The sequence below is a fragment of the Macaca nemestrina genome, chromosome 10, assembly GCF_043159975.1.
Source record: "Macaca nemestrina isolate mMacNem1 chromosome 10, mMacNem.hap1, whole genome shotgun sequence".
NCBI lineage: Eukaryota > Metazoa > Chordata > Mammalia > Primates > Cercopithecidae > Macaca > Macaca nemestrina.
This window is the reverse complement of record NC_092134.1, coordinates 10,024,076-10,046,593: the sequence shown is the minus strand read 5'-3', so window position 1 is coordinate 10,046,593 and position 22,518 is coordinate 10,024,076. Positions and strand designations below refer to the sequence as shown.

The window sequence follows — 22,518 nt, the reverse complement described above, 5'->3', positions numbered from 1 at the left end:
TATTCAGTCACAAAGAGGAATGAAGTAATGCTACATACCACAACATGGATGAACCTTGAAAAGATTATATTAAGTGAAACAAGCCAAACACAAAGGACCACATATCCTGTGATTCCATTTACATGGAAAGTACAGAAAAGGAAAATATATATAGACGGAAAGTGAATTAGTGGCGGCCTACTGCTGGGGAACACGGGGGAAATGAGGAGTGATTACTAATGGGCACAGGTCCCTCCCTCCCTCCCTCCATCCCTTCCTCCCTCTCTCCTTCTTTCCTTTCCTTCATTTTCTTTTTTTTCTTCCCTTTCTCTCGCTTTTCCTTCCTTCCTTCGTTCCTTCCTTCCTTTCTCTCCCTTCCTTCCTTCCTTCCTCCCTCTCTTCCTCTTTTCCTCCCTCACTCCTTGCCTCTCTTCTCTTCCTCTCTCTTTTCCTTCCTTCCTTTCTTTCTTTCCTTCCTTCCTTCCTCCCTCCCTCCCTCCCTCTCTTTTCTCCCTCTTTCTTTCTCTTTCTTTCTTCCCTCCTGCTCTGTCACCCAGGCTGGAGTGCACTGGCATGATCACAGCTTGTTGTAACCTCTAACTCTTGGGCTCTAGTGATCTTCCCACCTCAACCACCTGAGTAGCTGAGACTACAGGACCATTCCACACACCTGGTTATTTCTTTTATCGTTTTTCTTTTCTTTTCTTTTCTTTTTGAGACAGAGTCTTATTCTGTCACACAGGCTGGAGGGCAGTGGCGCAATCTAGGCTGACTGCAACCTCAGCCTCCCAGGCTCAACTGATTATCCTGCCTCAGCCTCCCAAGTAGCTGGGATTACAGGCGTGCACCACCACGCCTGACTAATTTTTGTATTATTAGTAAAGACAGTGTTTTGCCATGTTGGCCAGGCTGGACTCAAACTCCTGACTCCAAGAGATCCGCCTGCCTCGGCCTCCTAAAGTGCTGGGATTACAGGCGTGAGCCACCATGCCCAGCCATGCTCGGCTAATTAAAAAATCTCTTTTCTAGAGAATGGAGTCTCACTATGTTGCCCAGGCTTGTCTCAAACTCTTGGCCTCAAGTAACCCTCCTGTCTCAACCTCCCAAAGCTTTGGCATCACAAGTGTGAGCCACTACACTCAGCTGGTACAGGTTTCTTTTTCTTTTCTTTTCTTTCTTTTTCTTTTTTCTTTTTTTTTTTTTTTGAGATAGAGTCTCACTCTGTCTCCCAGGCTGGAGTGCAGTGGCGAGATCTCAGCTCACTGCAACCTCCGCCTCCCAGGCTCAAGTGATTCTCCTGCCTCAGCTGCCCAAGTAGCTGGGATTACAGGTGTGCGCTACCAAGCCTGGCTAATTTTTATATTATTAGTAGAGAAAGGGTTTTGCCATATCAGCCAGGCTGGTCTCAAACTCTTGACCCCAAGTGATGCACCTGCCTCGGCCTCCCAAAGTGCTGGGATTACAGGAATGAGCCATCGTGCCTGGCTGGTACAGGTTTCTTTTGAGGTGATGAAAGTGCTCTGGAATTAGGTAGTGGTGATGGTTGCACAGCTCTGTGAATATACCAAGAACCTTTGAACTGTACACTTTAAGTGAGTGAATTATATGGTATATGAATTATAGCTCAAGTAGCTGTCAAGTTATTTAAAAATCCCATGGGTCAAGGGGGCCTGAGGGGTTTGCTGAAGAATGTTCTGTTGCTTGGCCTGGTGCTGGCTACACAGGCATATTCACTTTTTGCAAGACCATCAGGATAGACACTTATGAATCATAAACTTTTCTGTATATATATAACACTTGAATAAAAGGTGAAAAAGAATTAGGAATGAAACTGGGAAAGAAAAGTCTGCAGGCTGCTCAGAGTACCCCACCTTCAGAACACCAGGCTGATGAGGGGGCCCTGCCACTCAGAGCCATCTCCCTGACAAGCCTACGGCACACCACTATGAGCTGACTTTTGCCAGGCAGCAGGGTCTCTGAGAATGAGCAAGCGCTCCTCTCCCTCCAGGAAAGCCACAAGCCCCATCAGCCAAACAGTTGAAGCGGAAATAACCCCAGAGAGCAAAATCCCCCACCCAGTGGAGGGCCTGTGCAGGCCTCACCCAGAGGAGTTCACAGAAAGTAGAAGAAAGAGATGTCATTGTCCAGGCTGGTCCGCTTTGGGAAGAATCATCCCTGCTCCAGACTTCAGACTTGGGGTAAGAACGACCATCATGTGATGAGGGATTAGAAGACACGAGGGGAGGCCTTCACTCAGCCTCAGGGGGGTCAGGGAAAGTGATCTGCAGGGGAGCTGGGAGGTGAGGAGGCACTCACTAGGCAGGGGTAGATAGGACAGATATGCTGGGTAGGGAGGCAGGTGACAGAGTGAAAGGTGTGTGTCTGGAGGGAGCCCTGGAAGTGTGTGGACTCAGTTGCCTGGGTGTAGGCTGTGAGGCAAGAAGTGGCAGGGAAGGGCCTGGGAGCTAGGCAGAAGCCAGATCACACAAGTTTTTGTTTGTTTGTTTTGAGACAGATGAGACAGAGTCTGGCTCTGTCACCCAGGCTGGAGTGCAATGGCACGATCTCGGCTCACTGCAACCTCTGCCTCCCAGGTTCAAGTGATTCTCCCACTTCAGCCTCTCGAATAGCTGGGATTACAGTCACGCACCACCACACCCGGCTAATTTCTGTATTTTTAGTAGAGACGGGGTTTCACTATGTTGGCCAGGCTGGTCTCACACTCCTGACCTCAAGTGATCTGCCCGCCTCTGCCTCCCAAAGTGCTGGGATTATAGGAGTGAGCAACCGTGCCTGGCCATAAAAGGAGCAGAGTTTTGATGCTAAAGGAAGAAAAGGGTTTAAGCAGGAGAGGAGCACAATCGAATCTGGGTCCCAGGAAGAACGCCCTGGTACACGTATGGAGAATGGAAGATCCCCTGGCATGGGCAGCTGCCCACAGGGGTGTTCTTCCCGGGGTTTAGACAGGAGGTGAGGCCCCCAGCTCTGGGAGCAGCAGGAGCTGCCTCTGTGCTCAGCAGGTAGGCCAGGTACTTAGTGGCTTTATGAACATGAAATCTTGGTAGCTGAGGGCAAAGGGGAAAAGGGAGAGGCCAGGCTGCAGGTGAAAGTGGTCAGTGGGCCAGGCACAGTGGCTCAAGCCTGTAATCCCAGCACTTTGGGAGGCTGAGGCAGGCAGATCACCTGAGGTCAGGAGTTTGAGACTAGCCTGGCCAACATGGCAAAACCGTGTCTCTACTAAAAATTAAAAAAAAAACAACAGTCAGGCGTGGTGGTGGGTGCCACTAATCCCAGCTACTTGGAAGGCTGAGGCAGGAGAATCACTTGAACCCAGGAGGCGGAGGTTGCAGTGAGCTGAGATTGTGCCATTGCACTCCAGCCTGGGTGACGAGTGAAATTCCATCTCAAAAAAAAAAAAAAAAAAAAAAAAGGCCGGGCATGGTGGCTCAGGCCTGTAATCCCAGCACTTTGGGAGGCCGAGACGGGCGGATCACGAGGTCAGGAGATTGAGACCATCCTGGCTAATGCAGTGAAACCTCGTCTCTATTAAAAATACAAAAAAATTAGCCAGGCATGGTGGCAGGCGCCTGTAGTCCCAGCTACTCAGGAGGCTGAGGCAGGAGAATGGCGTGAATCCGGGAGGCAGAGCTTACAGTGAACTGAGATCACGCCACTGCACTCCAGCCTGGGCGACAGAGCAAGACTCCGTCTCAGAAAAAAGAAAGAAAGAAAGAAAGAAAGTGGTTAGTGAGCCCAGGTACACTCTATAGACTAGTGACTCAGCCTTTTCCTGCCTACCATGGTGGGACAGAGGCCCCATGCCCCTGAGCAGCCACCCACCCTGCCAATGGGCTGAGATCTGCTCCTCACCCTGTGCCCAGACCTGTCCTGTGCTCAAACTGTGTAGAGGCCACAGGGTCCAGGCAAAAGGGAGCCACATATTTACCATCTGGGCTGCAGGGGCCCCAGCCCTGTTTACTGAGGACCCACCTGCTGAGAATTTCAGTTTATTTATTTATTTATTTATTTATGAGATAGGGTCTCACTCTGTCCCCCAGGCTGAAGTGCAATAGCATGATCATGGCTCACTGCAGCCTTGACCCCCCAGGCTCAAGCAATCCTTCTGACTCAGACTCTAGAGTAGCTGGGACTACAGGCATGCACCCCACCACACCTGGCTAATTTTTTATTTTTTTGTTGAATGCCTTGGTCTCTCAAAATGCTGGGATTACAGGAGTAAGCCTCTGTGCTCAGCCTGGGAATCAGAGTTTCTAAATCAAGCTCCATTGCGGTGTCAGGTGAAGACCATGACCATTCCACTTGAACAGCAAGCTGCCCTTTCCTGAGGATGTGGGGCATGGAGTTTACCTTCAGCTATCAGGGTCCAAGAGGGGCTCCCTCTCAGGGAGGTGGCAGAACATGCGGGCTCAGAGCATAGTTTCTGCAGTTCAAATGTCTGGGTGCAAACCTTCCTCTTTTTCTTTCTTTCTGTGTGGTCTCTGATAAGTTAACCTCTATATGTCATCATCTCCCCATCTGTAAGAGGAGGAGAAGCAATAGTACTGGCTGGGTTGTTGAGAAAATTAGATGCGAGCACGTGTAGTTGACGTACACAGGATGAGTTCAGGATGTGTGTGTGCTCAGCAACAGGGAACATCATTCTAGGATGCCACGCCTTGGCTTTATCCCAGCAGGGAGACTGGCAGGGGAATCGCCCTGGCTCCAAAGGCAGATGTCTCCATGGCTTCAAAGTTCCCCTGAAGGATGGAGTGAAGAGCCAGGCCTGGAAAACCCTTCATTTCCGGTGCTCAGAGGCTCCCGGTACAGCCAAGAGGTGTGGGGAAGGGTGGTGAGGAGGGCCCAGGCAGCATGGCTCTCTGCTCAGCCTTTTTCTAGGCCTGGATCAGCCATTGATATCAGCACTTGGGCTACAAGGACACGGCAGAGGAGTGCAGCCGGGTTTCAGCTGTGTCTCTGAGCAGGATGCGGCTGGGGAGGAAGGCCCTTTTCATAGCTATAGGCACCAGGCCTGCTTGGAAGACCCGCAGAGCATCAGACACCGGCACTCCTGGTGCATGCTGGGGCTGAGACTCAGATAGTGGCCTCAGCTGCTCAACTGTCATTATCAGGAGCAATGCAGGCAGGGAGAGAGGGCTTCCTGGAAAAAGAGGCTACCAGGAGAGGCAAAGAGCATGAATGAGAGCCCCAAGCAGAGATTTCCAGACCCTGTCTCAATTTACAGCTTGCCTTTGCAACCGCCTATTCTCCTCTGCGCTTCAGAGCCCTGAGATATTGTGGGATCATGCTCCCTACTCCACAAGTGGGGAAACTGAGGCACAGAGTACTGGAGCCAACTCACCAAGGGGACAGCCAAGTCTCCCAGGCCATGAGTGACTGTGGTAGTGCAGAGACAGAGAAGAAGCCACAGATTGCATTAAACTGCAGAAACCTGCGTGTGCATCAGACCCCCCAACCCCTACCTAACAGGGGCCAGGCATGATGGGTGGTTGGTCTGGCAGGAATTGAGGGGAAGGGGAGGTCTGTTCCTGAAGGAGGGGCACTGGCCAGATGCCACATCTACACTCAGGGATCTGATGTGCCCTGCCTCTTCCCCTAGGGCCCTTCACCCAAGCCTCTCTCCCCAGAGGCCCACCAGGACCAAGCAAGGCAGGCTCTGCTCTGCTTGTTCTCCCAGCTCCCTGTCACAGGGGCATGGCCCTGTCTCCTGGCTAGGTCAGCAGCTTCTCCTGCTCATTAGCCTTGACATGGAATTTACTGCACAGCTGAATGAGGTAGGCAGCTTGAAGCACAGGCTGGGCTGGGACCAGCTCACTGGAGGGAGGGGACAGCTAGGAGTGGCCCTTGCTGCCAAATAGCCTGACCCCAGGGTAGAAATGTGTCTCCTGGACTTGGTGTATGGCTCAGGGGACTGAGGGCTATGCCCCCTGTGCTGGGCTCACTGAAGCTGCCACTCAGGATGTCAGTGCGCAGGCGTGCATGTGTGCACACACATGTGGCGTGTGTGGGGGTGCAGGAGCCAAGGCCCATGGATTCAGGGCTCTTTTGGGTGGAGCAGAAGGTGCATGTGACCAGAGCCATCTCTAGAGATGGCAAAGAAAGGAACCAGGAGGACACTTACAAAGACATCCTCAAGATGACCTACTTGTGGTATACATGGGGAAACTGAGGGCCAGGGACTGTAAGCAACATGTTTGGGCCATACAGCTGGAGGGTCAGAGGTGACTGGAGGCAGGAAGGATTCTGGTGGGACTCCTGGGCAATGCACAAGTCCACAGACTCCCCAGAGGATGCCACCTTCTCACTGGCTGCTGCCAACAGCTCATTAAAAACATGTTCTCCTAAATGTAAGGGCTCAAACTATAAAATTCTTAGGAGAAAACATAGGCATAAGTTCTATGACCTTGAATTCGGCAACGGTTTTGAAGCCATGACAACAAAAGCACAAGCAACAAAAGAAAAGACAGATACACTGGACCTCACCAAAATTAACAGCTTTTATGCTTCAAAGGAAACTAAAAAGAAAGTGAAAAAACAACCTACAGAATGGGAGAGAATTTTTATTAACAATATATCTTTTTTTTTTCTTTTGAGACGGAGTCTCGCTCTGTCACCCAGGCTGGAGTGCAGTGGCCGGATCTCAGCTCACTGCAAGCTCCGCCTCCTGGGTTTAGGCCATTCTCCTGCCTCAGCCTCCGGAGTAGCTGGGACTACAGGCGCCCGCCACCTCACCCGACTAGTTTTTTGTATTTTTTAGTAGAGACGGGGTTTCGCCGTATTAGCCAGGATGGTCTCGATCTCCTGACCTCGTGATCCGCCCGTCTCAGCCTCCCAAAGTGCTGGGATTACAGGCTTGAGCCACCGCGCCCGGCCAACAATATATCTTATAGTAACTTGTATCCAAAATATATAAAGAACTCCTCCAATGCAACAACAAAGAAACAACAACCCCATTCAAAAACTGGCAAAGGAGCTGGGCATGGTGTTCTACACCTGTAGACCCAGTTACTCCAGAGGTGAAGTTGGCAGGATGTCTGGAGCCCAGGAGTTCAAGGTCAGCCTAAGCGGCATAGCAAGATTCCATCTCTAAAACAATAATAAGAAAAATAAAGGCAAAGAACTTGAACAGACATTTCTACAAAAAGATTATACAAATGGTCAATGAGCAAATGAAAAGATGCTCAACATCATTTGTCATTAGGGAAATGCAAATCAAAACCATAATGAGATACCACTTCACACTCACTGGGGCGGTTAAAAAGACACACAGCAGCAAGTGTTGTTCAGGGTGTTGTTCAGGGAGCAATGGAACCCTCGTGCATTGACAGAGGGAACGTAAAATGGTGCAGCTGCTGTGGCAAACAGTTTGGCGATTCCTCAAAAAGTTAAACATAGAGTTACCATATGACCCAGCAATTCCACTCGAAGTAAATATCCAAGAAGAGGAAAACATATGTCCACATAAAAACTTATACACGAATATTTATGGCAGCATTATTCACTGTAGCCAAAAAGTAGAAACAACCCAAATGTCCACCAACAGATGAACGGGTAAACAAACTGTGGCCTACCATGGAATGGAATATTATTTGGCCATAGAAAGTAATGGAGCACTGGCACATGATACGACAAGGATGAAACCTGGAAATATTATGCTGAGTGAAAGAAGCCAGACACAAAAGGACACATATTGTATGATTCCATTTATATAAAATGCCCAGAATAGTGGAATCTATAGAGACAGAAAGCACATTATTGGTTGCCTGGGGCTGGGGTGAAAATAGTGATTTCCTTTTTGGGGTAATAGAAATGTTCTAAAATTGATTCTGGTGACGGTTGTACAACTCTGAATAGGCTAAAAATCACCGAACTGTGCACTTTAAATGGATGAGTCATGTGGTGTGTGACTTATATCTCAATAAAGCTGTTATAAAACAAAACAAACAGAAACCAATCCTGCCTCTTGCACTTACTAAGATCAAAAAAATCAAATGTGGCAAGCAGGAAGGGGCCTCGCTGGCACTGTGAGAGAGAGATGGGTCACCTCTAAGCATCTCTCTGCCACGAATGTCCCTCCTAGTGTCCAAAAGCTCAGTTTTCTGCTTATGCAGGAAACCTCATGTTTGAGGCAGTGGCGACTTTAAGCCGAGCATCTGTTTCCATGGAGATATGACGGGCTAGCCAAGGGCATCCTTGGTCAGCTTCCTGAACAGCAGGTGTGTGTGTGTGTGTGTGCGCGCATACACGTAGGCACACGGATGCACATGCATATACAGGCACAGGCCTCTCTAAGGCACAAAAATGTGCTATATCTCCATGGCCCAGAGCAACTAACTCCCCTTCCAACTTTCCTAAGGGGATGTTGGTTACTGCAACATCCCCTTAGGAAAGGTGTATTAGTACTATTACCCCCAAGTCACAGATAAGACGATCAAGGCTATGAGAGGCTCAAACTTATCCAAGGTCACACAGTTACTAAATGGCACAGCCAGGCCGTGAATTCAGACCTGTGTCATTCCAGAGCCTGCTCAGCCCATAGCACCAAGGTGCCTCAATGAAAAGACCTCAGCATAAGGTGGGTGCTCCGTAAATTCTTATTGAACAAATAAATGAACTCTAGTCCCAACTCTGACCAACTCCCTCTCCTGGACAAGTAGCTTCTCTCTGGTGTCAATTTCCAAACTATAAGTGGAGACAGGACTACCTATCTGCCCATGCCCTGGTGTAATGGGTGGAATGTCCCCACCAGGCCCTTGGAATGTGACCTTATTTGGAAATAGGGTCTTTGCCGATGTAATTGGAGTGACGTGGCCACAAGCTAAGGAATGCTTGGAGCCACCAGAAGCTGGAAGAGACAAGGAAGGGTCTACCCGTAGAACTTTTGGAGGAAGTGCAGCCCTGCGGACACCTGCCTCTCCAGTTTCTGGCCTCCAGAACTGTGAAAGAATAAATGTCTATTCTTTCAAACTCTGCAGTTTGTGGTTCTTTGTTATGGCAGCACCAAGAAGTAAGATACTTGGGATGCTGGCAGGCTCAGTGAGAAGGTATGCAGGACAGGGGGTTCAGAGCTGCCTGCAGGAGTCTCTTTGGGCAGAGGCCTGGTGACCCACCTGCCAGCAGCTGAGGGTGGAGCCAGGACAGGGTCCAGGAGGGTCCCTTCCACCTTGGCCTTGCTGGGTGGCTGCGCAGAAGCCCCTGCCCACTCAGGCAGACTTCATGCCTTTTTCAGGACAGCAGGCTCACCCAGCAGCATCCTGTGCGGGCTCTGGGGAGGATACCTCCTGTCTCTTCCAGCTGCTGTTGGCTCCCGGTGCTCCTTGGCCCATGCTATATCTCTTCAATCTCTGCTTCATCTTTCCTGTGTCTCGGTCCTTTCCTTTTCTTATAGGGAAAATAGTCATTCATTCAGGGACCTCTCTAAATCCAGAATGATCTTATTTTAAGATCCTTAACAAATTACATCTTCAGAGACCCTATTTCAAAATAAGGTCACATTCTGAGATTGCAGGTGGATGCAGATTCTGGGGGGCACACTGGTCACCAGTGGGGCATGTGCCCACAATGGCCTCCTGTGAGTGAGCTTCAGCCTGCCTGCTGGAGAAACAAGTGCACTACCCTGATGGCCTCCCACCTGTCCCTCATCTCTCAGTGGGGCAGGTGGGGTCCTCACCACCACCCAGCCCTTGGCCACATACGTCTTCAGTCACCAGCACTTTCCCCAGTGTATGGCAACTCTTCATGCTGACCCCAGCACCCCGGGCCTTGCTGCCCACAGGTGACCCTGGGCTATGTGTAGTTCTGAGTATTTGAGCACTGGAAGGCAGAGCTGTGAAAGGGAGAGCACTGGCTTCAGAATCAGACAGGGTGGAGAGCATGTAACCTCCAACAGCTGGAACTTCAGAGAAGGGGTGGACTAGGAGACCTCAAAGTGCTCCACTAAAAGCAATGTGAAAAAGGCAGCCCACCACATCTCTGGGCAGACTGGTATCATTAGGCCAGCTATGCACCCTTGGGCAAGTTCCTTGACATCTCTGAGCCTCAAGCTGTCATCTGGGGATGGGGATGAGTACCACCAACTGTGCAGGTTATCGTGAGGATTAAAGCAGGTTCTGATCACTTGCTGGACACTGATTCAGTGGGCTGTGGAGGGGTGTGAGGGCTGCAGTCAGTGGCAGAGCCGCTGGGACCCAGACGGGACCCTCTGTACAGCACTTTGGTATTTCGTGAAATAGATGCTAGGGAAAGACTGGTCGAATGAAGAATGGATTCTAGTTCCAACTGTCACCAGGAACTTCAAAGCTGGCATCACCAAGGGCAGCCAGTCCTCCCCAAGCTGACCTCTGGCTCCCCACCAGCGATGGTGTCCGAAGGGGGCAGGCCTCTCCTGGCACAGCTACTCAGTCATGCCACGTAGGAGCAAGCTCTTCTCGAGTCACTCTGATCTCTGCCACATGAGCAGCCACCCCCTTGTCCCTGCCGACCATTCCCCTAAACAGTGCTGCAGTGCTGTTTTCAGAGACGGTGGCAGTTGGACAGCAGAGACAGGCCTGGCTCCCCAGGGGCTGATGAAGGAGTTTGGGGGAGGATGCAAAGAAAAACCAAGACCTAGAAACCCCTGAAAGCAGCCGTTCCCAGGGTCTTGGCCAGGCCACCTCCGGCCACTCCCTTGGCAGCACACATTCGCTCAACACCTCGGATGGACGGCCCTCTCCCAGCCAGGCAGATGATTTTGTTTTCTCACCTTTAACACGGTGTATATTGAGTGCTGCTCCAGCAGGGTGCCAGGCACTTTGACACGTGAGCCCAGCCCATCTTTTTCACAACCTTCCAGTGGGGCAGCTCGCACAGAGGAAGGCCTATTCCTAGCTGCCACTGGCTGGAAAGCGGCACAAGTGGAAAATGATAACTAAGGTCTTCTTCTTATTCTTTCCACAAAAATGCAGCAGCCTTCTTGAAGGCCTGTCCATCTCAGGAGGCCAGTGCAGACTGTGCCCTTGAGCCTGTGCTGAAACGTATGTGAAATCTATCTTCCCAGAGAACGGGAAACACTTTCTTTCATCCCCCTCTGCAACTTGGCCCTCGGCACAGGCAGGGCACAGGAAAGTCTGGTGACTTCAACTTACTTTTTAGCAGTGTTACTGAGGTATGACTGACATACAATAAGCTGTACACATGTAAAGGAGCAGCTGGTGATTCTGATGTATGCTCACAGTTTTGAGTTCCATCACCCTACGGTGACAAGAGCCCTAGGAACCGTGGGTTAGAAAAAGGCCAGAGCGGGGACAGACGGGCAGGTGGGGCTGAGAAGAATGAGTGCCCTCAGGACCCAGAGGGGCAGAGGAAGCTGCCTGGAGGAGGGGCATTCACACCAGCCCTGCGGGAGGGGCAAAAGCTCTCAAGATGGAAATCGGGCTGAGAGTAGGGGTCTTGGTGACAGGAAGGGCACAGGTCATGCCTCCAGTCTCCAAGTCGGGGTGGCCTGAACCTCTCCCCTCCTGCCCACCTGCTCTGCCCTCAGGCTTGAGAGCCACAGCACAGGCTGGGGGTGAGAGGGGAGATCCCTCCCAATACTGCCTCCTTCCCAATCTAGATACTGGCACCTCCTGGTCCTCTCAGCCTGCCAGGGTGCCCTCACCTCTGAGATTGGCAGCAGCCTCCCTTGGCCTACTAGGGGTCCCAAAGAGGCCACTTAGGAGCCCAGAGATCTGAACTCCAACCCTGGCTCTGTGGGCCTCAATTTCCCCATATGTAAAATGGGAAACTATGCTCTCTGAGAGCCTAGCTTAAGTTACAGATAAAGAAACTGACCGGGCGTGGTGGCTCATGCCTATAATCCCAGCACTTTGAGAGACCGAGGTGGGCGGATCACCTGAGGTCAGGAGTTTGAGACCAGCCTGGCCAACATGGTGAAACCCCATCTCTACTAAAAATACAAAAATTAGCCAGGCATGGAGGGGGGTGCCTGTAATCCTAGCTACTTGGAAGGCTGAGGCAGGAGAATCGCTTGAACCCAGGAGGCAAAGGTTGCAGTAAGCTGAGATTATACCACTGCACTTCAGCCTGGGGAACAGAGTGAGACTTTGTCTCAAAAAAAAAAAAAAAAAGAAAAAGCAACCAACAGGAGCACTAGCCCCTTGGGTCTAGTGGGGGGTGTGTGTGTGTGTGTGTGTGTGTGTGTGTGTCTGAGTAGGTGCATGTATACATGTGCACATATGTGCACATGCTGTGTGCATGCACGTGTCTGTGTAGGTGTGTGCATGTGTCTGCATGTATTTGTGTACATACCTGTATGCGTAGGTGGCTGTGCTTGCATGTACACATGTTGTGTGTGGACACACACGTGTGTGTGTGTACTAGAGCCATTGGTGAGGAAGGAAGGAGCAGCCCATGTACACCAAAGAGGATATGAGCCAGAAACTGGGAAAACAGACCCACAGACCTAAACCCTGCCCTGCGACACTCACTGTCCAGCAGTAAGCAGACAGACACCCACAAAGAGGTGGAAGGCACTAGGTGCCCAGGCGTGGGACCAACAGGAAACTGCGAGGATTCAGGGAAAGAAATCACTCATGCTGCCCATGGAGATCAGAAAAGCCTCCGAGAAGGACGCAGCATGTGGGCTGGTCTGAAAGACGGGCAGAAGGACCCTTGAGATAACCTGGGGACTCTTCTGTTTCAAAACATACTCACTAGGGTAGCATTTATTTAAAAAGAGGACAGTAAGTGCTGGTGAGGATGTGGAGAAACTGGAAACTTTATACATTCCCAGTAGGAATGTAAAATGGTGCAGCCACTGTGAAAAACAGTCTGGTGGTTCCTCCAGACATCAAGCATAGCGTCACCATGTGACCCAGAAATTCCCTTCCTAGGTGTAGACCAGGAAGAATTGAAAACAGATACTTGTATGCTAATGTCAACCCAAATGTCCATCAATGGATGAATGGATAAGCAAAATGTGATCTGTTCATACAACGAAATATGATTCAGCCATAAAACGTAATGAGGCACTGACACATGCTCTGACATGGATGAACCCCAACAACATGATGCTGAGTGAAAGAAGACAGACACAAAGAGCAACACAGTGAAGGATTCCATGTGTATGAAACATCCAGAACAGGCAAACCCAGGGAGACAGGTAGTACATTAGTGATTGCCAGGGGGTGGGGAGCGGGAATGAGGAGTGACTGTTTAATGGATATGGGGTTTCTTTCTGGGGTGATGAAAGTGTTTTGGAAGTAAAGTTAGTGGCTGCACAACATTGTGAGTATACTGAATGCCACTAAATTGTTCACTTAAAAATAGTTGTTTATGTTATGTGAATTTCACCTCAATAAAAGCAAAACAAGACAACACCCAATCAAGTAAGCCCAAACCCTCTAGTCCCAAAAGAATTTCTTCCAAATGCTATAGAGAGCTGACAACCTGAGCCCCGTCCATGCAGACAGTAAGCAGGCCAGTGCCTTGCCCCTCAGAAGGCACAGGACCCACAGGCTTGCAATGTCTTGGAGCTCATTTTGTTGGAGCTCGAACTGGGGGCTGTGGAGGCCAGAACCCAGCGATGCATCTGCCTGTCTAAGACCCAGCTGGGGCAGGGCTGGCCAGCAGGGGCCTTAAGTACATGGGAAACTTCCCAGTCAGTAGTTCTCGCAGGAACCTATGGCTTCCTGGTAACAACGTGAGGGCAGCAGCACCTCAGACACAGCAATTAGTCCTCAGGCCAGAGACAGCACACACCAAGAACACAGAGGACACAGGTGCAGGGCACTAGCACCTGTGATGTGCAGCAGACCCCCTGCCCCATCACCAAGCTGTCTATCCCACACTCCCAGCCTCAAGGCCTGCCCAGAGGAAAGTTGCCTAGCCAGCCAGCCTGAGCAGGAACAGCAATAACCTCGCTCCCAATCTCCCCTTCTCCCCTCCAAGCATGCTAACGCCTGTCACAGAAGCACCTCTCCCGGCAATACCTGGCTTCTTTCACCTTTCTTTTTTAACAGGAAAGCAGATGTGTGCACACATGCTTGCTCACTCAGAAGGGGCACAGGGAAAGGCTCTGGAAGCTCAGAGCAGCAGCAATAACTCCAGCCAGCCCTTAGAGGCCACGGTGGCTCTCCCTAGCTGGGAAGGATGCCCATCTGTCCAACAGGCTCTCATGAGAGTGCTGCTGCTCATGATGTGTGAGGTAGGAGATGTTTCCATCCTGCCACAATCCTAATCAATGGAGCATCTCAAAAGACACTGCATGTGTCGGCTAGACGGACGGGGCCTGGCTGCACAGGTGCAGGGAGGTCTGAGCATCTAACAGGGAACTATATGATGCTTAACAATTACATTCATTGGAGGCATAAGGATAAGTGTTCAAAAAAACCCTGGAGTGGCCGGGCGTGGTGGCTCACGCCTATAATCCTAGCACTTTGGGAGGCCAAGGTGAGTGGATCACAAGGTCGGGAGATCGAGACCATCCTGGCCAACACGGTGAAACCCCGTCTCTACTAAAAATACGAAAATTAGCCGGGTGTGGTAGCGTGTGCCTGTAATCCCAGCTACTTGGGAGGCTGAGGCATGAGAATTGCTTGAACCCAGGAGGCGGAGGTTGCAGTGAGCCGAGATCACAACACTGCACTCCAGCCTGGTGACACAGCGAGACTCCGTCTCAAAAAAACCAAACCAAAACAAAACAAAAAACAAAAAACAAACAAACAACAACAACAGCAAAAACCTGGAGTGACAGGTGTTTTGAGGAGCCCAGAGGTGATTCTATGCCCAGAACAGCTTTGGGATCTCCTAGGGGCTGGAGGCCAGTCCTCCCAATCTTGACAGCCACCAGGAGGCCAGGTGGAGCTGAGGGGCTGCTGTCTGGCTTGGGTGGGAATTGAGAAGCAGTAAGACAACAGCAGCATTGGCAGATCAGCCTGGTCCTTGAATAGGCTGAGCTATTTCCAGAGTGCTCAGAGATGGGGGGCTGATTTAAGCCTCTTCTTCTCTCTCCACTCTCTAGAAATAATTATGGTGTAAGTGGTTCAAGAGGGAATTGAGTGGCCCTTCTGAAGCAGCTCAGAGCAAACAGCCCCCCAGAGACGCTGGGTTCACCTTCCGTTCTTTTCCCAGCCAAGGCTCCCACAAACCCATGCAACTTCCTCAAGCTCCTCCCAAAAGGTAGCTGGGGCTGCAGGCTCTGCTGGGAGCTCATAGCTACCTCCCCTGACCTGGGTGGAAGGTGGGAGCCCAACAGGCGAAGCCAGGGATGGGAGGTAGAGGCCCTGCCTGCCGAAGCCTCTCCCCAACACCAACGACTCAGTCTGACGCTGTAATTAACGGGCTGTACAGCAAGAAGCTGGAGGAGGGCAAGCCCCACTGGGTCGCAGGGACTGGAGGCACTGATATGCCCAGAGGAGCCAGAGCCAGGCCAACAGCAAGTTCATGATAAGTGTTGGAGGCCCAAAGACACCCAGGGACCCAGGGTGCAAGCCTGTAAGCCTTGGCTAGGGAATGATCTGGAGGAAAGCTGCCGGGCTAGGCCATGCCAGGCACTGAGTGTGGACAGGAGGCCAGCAGGAGAGCTGGGATGGAACCTCTACATAGAAAGGACTGTAGCCAGGACCACAGCAAGTGGGAGCAGTGGTCCCATCTTGGGTCAGCCAGAGGCAGCCAGGTCTTATGTTCCAGGTTGGTCAGGCACTGAGTAGGGAGACTGGAGGTGTCTCCTAAGCAAGAGTCTCTGGCTCGTCAAAGGAGCCTGTCATCCTCAAACTCCTGCGAGCGTCTGTAAGTGAGCCACATGTCTGACACTGCTGTTTTGCAAGCAGTCAGGGTGGTGAGGAAAGCATGGAGCTGGGAACTAGGAGACAGGCCCTGTGCTCCTTGGCAAGAATTTAACATCTCTGGGCCTCATGTGCCTTCCTGTCTGTAGAATGGGGTGTTATGGACTGAATATGTGTGTCCCTCCAAAAGGCCTGACCCCCAGTGTGATGGTATTTGGAGACGGGGCCTTTGGGTGGTAATCAGGGCTAGATGAGATCATATGGGTGGGGCCCTCACAATGGGACCGGTGTCCTTAGAAGAAAAGGAAGGGTGGAAGATGAGGGATTACTTAATGAGTATGGTGTATTTGAGTGACAGATACCCTACAAGCACCATTTTCCAATCTGTGCATGCAACAAAGTTACAGTTGTATCCTATACATTTACACAAATAAAAAACAGAAAAGAAAAAGAAAAAGAGAAGACACCAGAGCCTGCTCACTTCCTGCCATGTTAGGAAACAGGGAGAAGGTGCCCATGTGCAAGCAAGGAAGAGGGCCCTCATCAGAAACTGCACCTGCCAGGCCTTCATCTGGGACTTCCGGCCCCCAGAACTGTGAGGAAGTATGTTCCTCTATGCCCCCACTTTGTGGTATTTAGTGATGGCAGCCCAGGCAAACTGAAACATAGGGAAACACAGGGATAACGTCTGGGCCAGGGAGATAATGGTGCTGAATGCAAGGGCAAGTGTTTGCGTTGTAGGTGGTAGGACACAGTGCCAGAAAGCAATCCAATGCCATGTGCCCATAGTGTGCCCTGTGTGCCTAGCACCGTGCCTAGAGGCCAGGGGTCCAGCACAATTCACACTTACCAGGAAGTTCTGGGACTGTGAAGGCCACAACTCCACCTAACCCACATGTGGTGTCTGTGCGCTGGCGCGACCCACCCTCACCCCATGACCCACCCTTGCCCCATGACCCACCTGTATCATGTACAGCTGGGCAATGCGGTACTCCTCCACGGTCATTGGCAGAGGAATCCGATATTCCTTTATAATCATCTTGGAGTCCAAGCCTTCCCGTCGATGGGGAACTGCAAGTTGGGACTTCTAGGCAAGGTTCCTTAAATAACCATTACAAAATTCACCGAGGACCCCTGGGAGACAGAGAGGACAGAATAGAACAGTCACTTTCTGCAAAGGCTGGTGAATACCGTAGCACAGAGGAAAGGCCCGGTCTAGACCTGAGGCTGGAATTCTGGGCTCTGATCAGGCATGATCCAAAAGTGCAACTTCGATTGAGCAGGTTCTCTCCTTTCCAACCTTTATTTTTCTTGTTTGCTAACAGCTACCAAAAGTACAAGTGAGAGGCTGCGTGTAAGCTCGCTGATCAATAAACAGCCACGGGGAAGTAAAGAATTGTCACTCCATTAGCAAGGGCCAGGGTAAGAACACTGCTCTTGTTTTACTCACAATCCTAACAAGCTACAGCATCTATTTCCCTGGTACTGACACAGCAAGTAATGATAGCTGGTCACGGAAAAGCAGGCAGATCAAATAAAACTAAGAAGCACAGACATAAGACATTCACAAGTTAGCGGTCTGAGCCATGCCATTAGGGGCAGATGACATCACTGCATCCCAAGGGGAGACTCTGAGTGATTTAAAGTTTGGTTTCAGTTCAATCCAATAAGAAACATTTATTGGCATCTATTTTATTCCTTCCATTGGGTTATGTCTGGGAAGTAGATGAAACAAGATAAGCAGAGAGTGCACTCATAGCAACCTCTATTTAAGTGACAAAGAATATATTTGATGAAGATTTGCCCCTAAGCAATCACTTTTTTTTTTTTTTTTTAAACCGGGCTGGGCGCAAAGGCTCACACTTGTAATCCCAACACTTTGGGAGGCCAAGGCAGGCAGATCACTTGAGGTTTGGAGTTCAAGATCAGCTGGCCAACATGGTGAAACCCCGTCTCTACTAAAAATACAAAAATTAGCTGTGGGTGGTTGCAGGAGCCTGTGGTCCCAACTACTTGGGAGGCTGAGGGAGAAGAATCACTTGAACCCAGGAGGTGGAGGCTGCAGTGAGCTGAGATCGCACCATTGCACTCCAGCCTGGGGGACAAGAGTGAAACTCCATCTCAAAAAAAAAAAAAAGAAAAGAAAACTTAGTGCTTGGAAGAGGCTCATACTCAGTTATCTGGAAAATGAAATCACGCCTTAAAACCCAAGCCCCAGATGGCTGAAGTTTTGCCATAAATATCATTTGGTCACCTCCAAAGGTCACATATTGTTAACATGAAGCCAAGGGAAGGTTTTCAGAATGGACGATAAATAAATTTTATATTTATTTATTGTTTAAAGACAAGGTCTCATTCTGCACCCGGGCCAGAGTGCAACGGTGCAATCCCAGCTCACTGCAGCCTTGATCTCCTGGGCTCAAGCTATCCTTCCACCTCAGCCTGCAGAGTAGCTGGGACTACAGGTGTACGCCACCCACACCCGGCTAAGGATAGTATTTTCGCAAGATTACTCCAAGGACCGCAGCCAGGGAGGATTCACAGTGACAACGGGCAAGACTCCTGCTAAGTGATAAAAGCAAGGGCCTGGCCAGTCAGACGACTTCCGGGGTATGGCTCTCTATTGGACATTGGAGCATCACCCAGGTGCTAAAGCATTACTGGGTAGCTAACAAGGTTGAGAAAAACATTTACGAGAACTCTCAGGAATACCAGTAGACAAGGTTGAAAGAAGTTCTTAAATAAGCCACTTAGGGAGAGAGACAGAGAGAGGAAAGGTCTGATAAAGACATCCCTTGTGTTGGCCTAAAACAGTGGCCCCCAGTTGTTTAGTTCACAGCAGGTAGGAACGTCAGCCTGAAGTCCATTCAAATTCTCACATCCATCCTGGCATTATGGGAAGCCAAGGCAGGAGGACTGCTTGAGGCCCAGCAAGCTCAAGACCAGCCTGGGAAACATAGCAAGACCCTCCTCTCTATTAAAAAAGAACCCAATTCTCACATCCATTGCTTTAAATATAGTCCAAGTGAAGCTCTTTTTTAGCCAATTAGAGCCTAGATACTTTATATACTCCAGAAACTGCACCCAACATCTGCTGGCTGTAGATAAGATAACCCTGGATCCCAGACCCTGACTTCCCCTTGGAGGTCTCTGACCCAGACTCCCCACGGTGCTGCTGAGCAACATCACCCAGACATAGAAATCCCCCTGGGAAGTTTCCTTGCCCTGTTCCCCTCCTTGGGGTGGCTCCAGGCCCTGCTATATCCAGAAGGACTCTTGCTAGGAGGGGCTTCCCCTCTCCTGCAACCTGTCCGCCAACCTTTCTGATCCCTGATCCACCCCAAAGCCCCCCAGAGGCTGTGCTCAAGTGAAAAGAGACCATTACTGACCTTCTTCAAGGTCAATGGGTCTAGTTAATAGCTCATGGGACCTGCAAGTTTAGGGCCTGAGGCCTTGTGGAGTTCTTCCCCATACTCCCAGACTCAGCTCCACCTGCCTAGGCCCACTTGTCTATCCTCAAACCTGGCTGGAAGCTGAGGCCACAGGAGAGAGAAGCAATGGCCCTACAGTCCCCAGGCTGCACTTTATCCTGTGAGGTATGAAACAAGAGCTGGCTCAGCCAAAGTAGCAAGGGACCCAAGTCTGACACCTGGCACCTGGATGGACTTCCAGCTGGCTGGGAGGGTAGCACAGGCACCTGATCTGGGAAACTTACATACACAAAGGAGACACAACTTTATGTTTGAGGGAAGTTGGAGAAAAATAGGGTTGGAGACAGGAAGGGAAAACTGAAGTTCAATGGGGGTTGTTTCTGAAGCTTCTTTACATGGTTCTTCATTGAAGTCCCAGAATCGCCCAACCAGGAAGGCACAGCAGGGGCTTGGTGTCAAGCATCACACCTGTGTGACGTGCAGCACCCACCCTGCCTCTGTGGGGCTTCAGGTGGGCTCCTTTACTGTGGCGCAAATGCAGCGACTCAGAGTGTGCAAGTCTCATTTGGTCATCTAAATAACAGCATGGTCAGACACAGACTCTACATGTTCTTCAGAAACCTTAGGAGTCTAAGCATTCTGCCCTTTCAGAGTCTTAACCCCTCCAGAGTACATGACCTGCCCTGCTCATCCCCATGCAAATCAGTCCTTTCTCAATCCTCTCAGATTCCAGGCCCACCAGGCACTAGCAAGGCAGAACCCCCTGGGCCAGATTCACCATGTTCCTTAAATGTCTCCATCTCCTCAAATAACAATCGGGGTGAAATCTCACAGCCTGAGCCAGCACCCAGACACTGGCTTGGGTCTCTGATTTCAGAGGCTCTGTAAGCACGTGTCTGGAACAGATACCTAATGATGTTCCCCCACAGACAAGCTGTCAGATGAGCTGTAATTGCACAGGTGCTGTCCACAGCTCCGCTGGGATATTTTTGCGTGCAGGCAGAGGGACAGAGACAGAGAGGGAACACGCACCTGGAGGGCCCAGAGGCCCCTTGGAGGCTCCTGGCACCTGGGTGGAGTGGGGCAAAGCTTAGGACTGTGCAGGGGCAGCAGCCACATGGTGGAAGAGCATCAGAAAGTGCAAGTGCTCAGGATGCAATTCCATCAACGCTGGCTTAGGGAAAAGCAACCGTGTTTCTGCCCGCGAGGAACTAAAGAGCTGTAGAGGTAAGTAAGTAGGTAGAGACATGGATAGGAAGAAGGAAAGAACAAATAAATGGTTCTATATCTTACAGTTAAGTGCACGGGTGACTAATAGGAGAGGACTCAGAACTCTAAGAGTGACACAGAATGTGAGGGGAGGTGACAGTTTGGAGCTCGCTCTGGGATCTGACTACAAAGCCTCACAATGCCTTTACCAGCTGTGTGACCTCCTGGAAAAGCCCTTGTACCTGCTGAGCCTCGGTCTCTCCATATATAAAGTGGGGATAATACTATCTGACTTCTGGAGTTACCATGAGTGTCATGAAAACAAGATAAGTCACTCAGTCCAGAGGGGTCTCAGGAAAGGCTTCATGGAAGGCAGAGCCAGGCTCTCTGAAATCCATGGGATTCCGCTCGGCAGAGCTGAGGGCAGGTATGAGAAGGACTCAGTCCAGTAAGAAGGAACAGCATGAGCAAAGGCCCCTGGGCAGGAACGTGGGGCTCCATTGAGTGGCTTCCCACCATGTACGCTGGCATGGCTGGGCTGCATCCTGGGGAGATAAGGTGGGGCTCTCTGAAGCATGAGTTTAGGGACTTAGACATCCTTAAAGTCCTCTAAAAAATAATTACCTGGCTGGGCACAGTGGCTCACACTTATAATCCCAGCACTTTGGGAAACCAAGCAGGAGGATTGCCTGAGCCCAGGAGTTAAAGACCAGCCTGGGCAATACAGTGAGATCCTGTCTCTTCAAAAAATCATACAATTAAAAAAAATTAGCTGGGCATCGGCAGCAGATGCCTGTAATCCAGACACTTAGGGAAGCTAAGGGCAGAGCTGAGGGTAGGTGTGAGAAGGACTCAATCCAGTAAGAAGGAACAGCATGAGCAAAGGCCCCAGGGCAGGAACGTGGGGCTCCATCGAGTGGCCTCCCACCATGCACCTCTGGCATGGCTGGGCGGCATCCTGGGGAGATGAGGTGGGAGGATAGCTTGAGCACAGGAGGTCAGGGCTGCAGTGAGCCATGTTTGCGCTACAGCCTGAATGACAGAGCAAGGCCTTGTCTCAAAAATAAATAAATACAATTTTTTAAAAAAGAAAAAATTATCTGATGTTGAAATCCAACTAACCAAAAAGATAAGTCAAAATGAGGTCATAAATGGAGAAATCCTGATGAACATGGCATTGATATTTTTGAAATCATGGCAATTATGTGATTGAATTGAATATCAAAACCTCAACACTGTACACAAATGATAACATAACTAAGACAAATCTGGAGCAGAAGAACAAAGGTGGAAATATAGTTTCCTCAACTTTCATAGCATAGAAGTTGGTTCATGAAGTAGAAAAATTAGTGAGCAATGAACAGGCAGAGAATGGAGGATTTTTAGGGAAATAAAAGTACTCTGTGGGATACTACAATGGCGGACGCATGTCCTCACACGTTTGTCCAAACCCATATAAAGTACAACATCAAGAGTGAGCCCTCATGTAATCTATGGACGCTGGGTGATGCCATGTCACTGCAGGCTCATTCATTGTAACAAATAGGGCACACTGGTGTGGGATGCTGAGAGTGGGGGAAGCGGCATATGGGAACTCCGTACTTGCCACTCAATTTTGCTGTGAATCTAAAACAGCTCTTAAAAAAATAAAGTTTAGGTGGCTCACGCCTTAATCCCAGTACTTTGGGAGGCCAAGATAGGTAGATCACTTGAGGTCAGGAGTTTGAGACCAGCCTGGGCAACATGATGAAACCCCATCTCTACAAAAAATACAATAGTTAGCCAGGTGTGGTGGAGTGTCTGTAGTCCCAGCTACTTGGGAGGCTGAGGTGGGAGGATCCCTTGAGCCTGGGAGGTGGAGGTTGCAGTGAGCCAAGATTGTGCCACTGCACTCCAGCCTGGGTGACAGAGTGAGACCCTGTCTCAAAAAATAAATAAAGTTTATTATTTAAAAAAATAATGACTTTAACCTTTTAAAAGTTGTTCTCTCAGAAAATAGATTAGAGGTCACCAGGATCTAGGGTTGGAGGAGATGGGAGTAGCTGTTTAATGGTTACAGAGTTTCTATTTGGGTGATAAAAAAGCTTTGGAAGTGGTAGTGGTGACGGTTGCTCAACATT

General features: G+C 50.2%; 1 protein-coding gene across 29 annotated transcripts in view; it reads right to left on the bottom strand.

Annotated features, from left to right (window-relative positions):
* The window catches only part of LOC105494043 (phosphatidylinositol transfer protein membrane associated 2), a 171,171-nt gene that overhangs the window by 35,062 nt on the left and 113,591 nt on the right, over positions 1 to 22,518 (bottom strand). For all 29 annotated transcript variants that reach the window (XM_071070863.1, XM_011762175.3, XM_011762153.2 and 26 more), the window contains one exon: positions 16,720 to 16,892. In XM_071070863.1, the coding sequence (XP_070926964.1) occupies positions 16,720 to 16,797 (78 nt within the window). In that variant the 5' untranslated portion in view covers positions 16,798 to 16,892. The remainder of the gene's footprint in view (positions 1 to 16,719; positions 16,893 to 22,518) is intronic.